We start from the raw sequence: 6000 nt of genomic DNA on the forward strand, positions 1-6000 counted from the left end.
TTTTTAGTTGGTTCAATGAATGAATTACTGTCCAAAATTTTAAAGCGTTTGAATTCAACATTTCACCTATTTATGGGTTTGAAAGGTAAAACCGTCATTTTGAAGTTATCGTATTCTATTTTAATTTCAAATTACTTATTTAGTAAAATTAATCGATATAAATTTTTATTGTTAATTTCAAGTTATTTCGTGTGAGAAAATTAACCAATTTTTTACAGCTTCTATTTAAGTAATTGATTTTTTAGTACTATAATTCTATAGATTTGATGTTATTTATTATAATCAAGTCATAATGTTAGTAATTTCTGAGATTAGAACAAGGTTTAATATTATACTTTTACTAACGATAACGATAACTGAACCATAAATCCAAGCTATCCGTTTGTCTTTCTTTGTGTACTTATTTCACTTAGTTCGTAGATTTATAAATACGTAATATTTTGTCATGAGTGAAGACCTCGTGGAAAAATTACACAAAATTCACAGGTATTAGCAATCAGTGGCGCTAATCATAGAACTACTCCACGATAAATTCACTATAAAAATATTAATCTAAAATTTTATTTTGAAATAGAGACACGTATTTATAATATTTTTTTTAGGGGAGTGATCATTTACTAACTAATTAGCAATCCCAAACTAGGGGAATGATCAATTGCTAACTAATTAGCAATCTCAAACAAAGACTAAATCTTAATCATTAGATTAAAAGATTTAGTGGTTAAAATAATGCTATATGGATTATATTTTTAATTAAGAAAATTAATAAATAAAATTAGAGGGCATTAATGTCAATTCCCTCTCATTAAAATCATCTTAAAACTTTAAATTTACGTAACTCTCTCGATTTAAATTATTTTTTCGCAAAAAATATATCAAATTAAAGATAATTTTATAAGGATTCCAACGAGATCTCAATTGCATATGTTCCGACGACGTTCGGATGATGAAATTTGATATTTTTTTATTTTAGTTTTCGTAAATGTTGATAACCGGATTTTTATCAACAAATACATAAAAAAATCTCAATAAAACCATGTAAAAATCTCAATAAATATGTGTTGATATTTTCTTGTACTAGTGTTGATATTCTTATGTCATATTGTTGATATTTGTAATACACTATGGTGGCGTTCGGTCGTCATGACTAATAATCATGAGACTATCCATCTAGGACTAAGGTGTGTGATTATTTTAGTTGGAGGGGAGAGGCTATGACTAATTATCATGAGACTATTCATCTAGAATTAAGTTGAAGGTCAATCTTATGAACCAAACATGATACATATTTAATCATGAGATTTAGTCTTGCCAACCGAACACCCCCTACGTTGATATAAAAAAACATTCACGAAAATTATCATATGATAACATAATGATGATATTACCATTTTGTTGATATTTTGTTTACTATTTATTGAGATTCGTAAGATTTAATCTCATCCACTCATTTTTAAAATCTAAGGGTGTAGATTTGGTCTTGATTTTGAATTAAGGTGCTATAAGCATTATAATATGACCCAATTTTTTTATTATTATATAATTATATAGCAAGTAATAAAAAACATTTGAAATAAGTTATTTAATAATAAATTTGTATGAATAGTAATTAAATAAAAATAGAATACTATATAACATATAAAAGCAAAAAAAATCTAACATAAGAGCTAAAATGACTACAAAATACTCTACTACTATAAAAACAGAAAACTAACATAAAAGAAAAATAGAAAAACAAAGTTTACATTGAAAATAGAAAAAAAAAAAAAGATTCTACAACACCAAACACATTGACTAATTTGTAGGCAATACAAATTAAAATATTTCTAGAAAAAACTTAGAAAACTGAATAACGCGGCTTAGTCATGAACAAAACCAGCACAGCAAATTTGAAGTAAACCTAATAAGTCATGAACAAAACCAACACAGTAAATTAAAAGACAAATTAAGAGAGTGCACCCTGTATTTGGTTTTTACCGTTGATCTACTCAAGGCAATTTCATCTCTTAGAAAAAAATATCGAAAGAAACATAAAGCGACGTATGAAAAGAACTAAAAGCCGACCATATCACATATCTCCTCAATGCAAAATATAATAGACGATCAACCAGTTCAAAAAAAGCAGTTCTAGAGTAGAAAAGGAAATTAAAAAAAATTAAAACCGCAAAATATTAATCCATTATAGCAAAAAGTAAAGACAAGGGAACTTGGAAAGATATCGCCTAGGCTTCAGGTTTAGTCGACTTCCTCCATCTTGCTGCCATCAGCTTCAGCATCAGCTTCCTCCAATGATGGCATATCAACATCAGCTTCAGTGGCATCGTCGTCAATACTCAATCCAAGCTTCAACATTCTGTGGATCCTGTTGCCGAAGGTGTTGGGCTCGTCAAGGCTGAAACCAGAGGTGAGCAAGGCAGTCTCAAAGAGAAGCATAACCAAGTCCTTGACAGACTTGTCATTCTTGTCAGCATCAGCCCTCTTCCTCAACTCCTCCATGATGGGGTTCTCGGGGTTGATCTCCATTGTCTTCTTGCTAGACATGTATCCAGCCATGCTCGAGTCCCTCAAAGCTTGTGCCTTCATGATCCTCTCCATGTTGGCAGTCCATCCGTATTCTCCAGTAACCAAACAGCATGGGGAGTCAACAACACGGTCAGAGACAATAACCTTCTCAACCTTGTCTCCAAGTACATCCTTGATCACCTTGCACAGACCCTCAAACTTCTTAACCAACTCTTCCTTCTTTGCCTTCTCATCCTCACTCTCCTCAAGCTTTAGGCCTTCCTTTGTAGCAGAAACCAGCTTCTTACCCTCAAACTCCTTCAACTGACCAACAGCATACTCATCAATGGCATCCACCATGTACAACACTTCATAACCCTTCTTCTTCAACCTCTCAAGGAAGGGGGAGTTCTCCACAGCTTTTTTGCTCTCACCAGTGATGTAAAAGATATCACTCTGCCCATCCTTCATCCTGGTCACATAGTCCTTCAAGCTGGTCATTTCATCACCACTCTTGGTCGAGTGGTACCTCAGCAACTCAGCAATCTTTCCCTTGTTTTGAGAATCCTCATGGATACCAAGCTTCAAGTTCTTTGAGAAAGCCTCGTAGAACTTGTTGTAGTCCTCCTTGTTCTCAGCAATCTCAAAGAAAAGCTCAATACACTTCTTCACCAGATTCTTGCGGATAACCTTGAGGATCTTGTTCTGCTGCAACATCTCACGAGAGATGTTGAGAGGCAAATCCTCAGAATCCACAATACCCTTGACAAAGGACAGATACTCTGGGATCAAGTCCTCACAGTTGTCCATGATGAAAACACGACGGACATAGAGCTTGATGTTGTTGGGCTTCTTCTTGTTGTCGAAGAGGTCAAATGGTGCCCTCTTAGGAACAAAGAGGACAGCCTTGAATTCAAGCTGTCCCTCAACAGAAAAGTGCTTGACAGCCAAGTGCTCCTCCCAATCATTTGTCAGGCTCTTGTAGAAAGCAGAGTACTCCTCCTTGGTAATTTCCTCAGGCTTCCTCATCCAGATAGGCTTCTGCTTGTTAACCAGGTCCCACTCATGAGAAACCTCCTTGATCTTCTTCTTTTTCTTCTCAGCTTTCTCCTTCTCCTCATCTACTTCCTCAACATTTCCTTCCTCGTCCTTCTTCTCCTCCTCGTCCTCATCATCAGAAATTTCCTTCTCAGTAGTCTTCTCAACCCAAAGGGAGATTGGGTAACTGATGAACTCAGAGTGCTTCTTGATTAAGTCCTTCAACCTTCTCTCTTCAAGATACTCAAGCTGGTCCTCTTTCAAAAAGAGGGTCATCTTAGTACCCCTGCCAAGGGGCTCACCAGTAGTATCTCTGGTGACAGTGAAAGAGCCACCAGCTTGGGACTCCCAGACATACTGCTCATCGTCATTGTGTTTGGTTGTCACAATAACCTTCTCAGCAACCAAGTAAGCTGAGTAGAAACCAACACCGAATTGCCCAATCATGCTCACATCAGCACCAGCAGCAAGGGCTTCCATGAACTCCTTGGTTCCAGATCTTGCAATTGTACCAAGATTGTTGACCAAATCTGATTAAAAATCAACATGGTAAGTAATGCACAATGAAACACGAGAATAAACCAACAAATTAAAATTCTACAGTACTCACCAGCCTTGGTCATACCAATACCACTGTCAACAATAGTCAGAGAGTTATTGGTCTTATCAGGAATGATGTGAATGAAAAATTCGGGCTGGCCATCGAGCTTGCTCTTGTCAGTCAAACTTTCAAATCGGATCTTGTCCAGGGCCTGTATATCATCAAACACCAGTAAATAACCAAAGCATATCGATAACATTCTTAATCTAGAATTTTAATCCAGAACTCTAGATAAAAAGCACAATAATAAATTCAATTTTCCTGTATTAAATAAATAAATACTACCACTAGAATTTCATGCTTAGACTAACAATAAATGAAAAAGCTATAGTTAACACAGTAGTGTTCTAGACCTAACCTCTTAATGCGACATGAATTAACTAAGATCTAACGAGTATACATAGCCATAAAACATCACACTGGAACAGAAATCATCATGTCAATTTCATATACAACAAATCACGTCATGACATATTGAAATTGGCTTAACAGGCAGCAATGATTGCATTTAAACGTGATAGATGACAAGAGGTGAAAATCAGAACAAACTGTGTACATATTAACAACAATACATCCAAACAAATCTATGCGATTGTATCGAGATCTAAATAAACGATAACCATATGAGAGAGATGCGGCAACTTACATCTGAGGAGTTACTGATGAGCTCACGAAGGAAGATCTCCTTGTTGCTGTAGAAGGTATTGATAATCAAACTGAGAAGCTGATTAATCTCAGCCTGGAAGGCAAACGTCTCGGTTTCCGACATCTCTGCAAGTTCTCTGGAAAAGACGGGAGGCGAGTTGAGCACGAAGGAGCTAGGGTTTTACTGGAATAATAATTGTGGAGTGAGAATTGAGGAGAGAAAATGGAAAAGCGGGATTTTTATAGTGTAGCCTAGGGTTTCTAGATTGTTCCATCCACGCATATTTTAATTGGAAATTGAAATTAAATTGATGCTATTCAGTTCAGTGATTTCCACGTGGGTCCCAGCCTATGCCTCATGCCGAAATTTGAAACCAAACATTGGACACGGCCCTACCGTTAGACCGGGTCAAACGCTCCCCAAATCTAAATGAATTAGCTACGTTATAAAATTCGGATCAATAAATGAATTACCTAAACTAGTGGTTAGCATTTAGATTTTCCCCCAATCCGATTAAAAATTCAAAATTTTATAAAAAGTGAATCTGATTTGTTCCAAATTGTCCGATAATCTAAAATCTGAATTATAAAATTTGATCTGATCTAAAAAATTTAAAATTGCATAAAAGTATACTCATAAAATTAAAATATCCAATTCCAAAAATAAAATATATGAAAGTTCAATACCAAAATCCAAAATTCTTAAATCAATACCAACAAAACTCTTCAAATTTTAAGATGTCCGATTCTGATCTAAACCAAACATCCAAAATTTTTTAACAGTGAACTACAAAAATAGTCCCTGGACTATGCGTTTATCTCGCAATTGAACTCTGGACTTTAAAAATATTCTCAGATAACCCTGGACTAAGGGTTTATTTCAAAATTGGTCATTTTTCACTGTTTCGTGACGAAAATACCCTTTTAGGGTGTTTTGGGGGGGGGGGGTTTGGTCTTTTTACACTTTAAATGTGATATTATTTCAGTGACGTACTAAATCTGATATTATTTCAAAATTATCATTCTTCTTTCCTTTTGTCATCCTTCACTTTATTTCTTTATTTCAATAATAGATTTAATTTTATAAAATTAAATTTTAAATTTTAATTTTTAAATATCAATAAAGTTTTTTAATTAAAACTATTAATTCATGGACACTATAAATATTGAAACTATTAATTTTTGTTATTTAATATAATATTCAGCTGAATTGA

General features: G+C 34.5%; 1 protein-coding gene across 1 annotated transcript; it reads right to left on the reverse strand.

Annotated features, from left to right (window-relative positions):
* Positions 1 to 2043: 2043 nt before the first annotated feature.
* On the reverse strand, positions 2044 to 5003 carry LOC125192190 (heat shock cognate protein 80-like). The gene is made up of 3 exons (XM_048089706.1): positions 4788 to 5003; positions 4151 to 4292; positions 2044 to 4070 (listed from the first exon to the last, which is right to left on the reverse strand). Exons 1-3 carry the CDS (start codon positions 4908 to 4910, stop codon positions 2236 to 2238), a joined length of 2100 nt encoding a protein of 699 aa, XP_047945663.1. The 5' UTR covers positions 4911 to 5003; the 3' UTR covers positions 2044 to 2235.
* Between the last annotated feature and the right edge of the window lie 997 nt (positions 5004 to 6000).

Source organism: Salvia hispanica, chromosome 6, assembly GCF_023119035.1.
Source record: "Salvia hispanica cultivar TCC Black 2014 chromosome 6, UniMelb_Shisp_WGS_1.0, whole genome shotgun sequence".
Taxonomy (NCBI): Eukaryota; Viridiplantae; Streptophyta; class Magnoliopsida; order Lamiales; family Lamiaceae; genus Salvia; species Salvia hispanica.

What these genes read in the sequence shown, in the direction of transcription:
- LOC125192190 (XM_048089706.1), bottom strand. Translation starts at nt 4,910, where the DNA reads ATGTCGGAAACCGAGACGTTTGCCTTCCAGGCTGAGATTAATCAGCTT. An exon ending in TCATCAGTAACTCCTCAGAT is followed by an intron (nt 4,293 to 4,787) that starts GTAAGTTGCCGC and finishes GATGATATACAG; the next exon opens with GCCCTGGACAAGATCCGATT. An exon ending in TATTGGTATGACCAAGGCTG is followed by an intron (nt 4,071 to 4,150) that starts GTGAGTACTGTA and finishes ATTTTTAATCAG; the next exon opens with ATTTGGTCAACAATCTTGGT.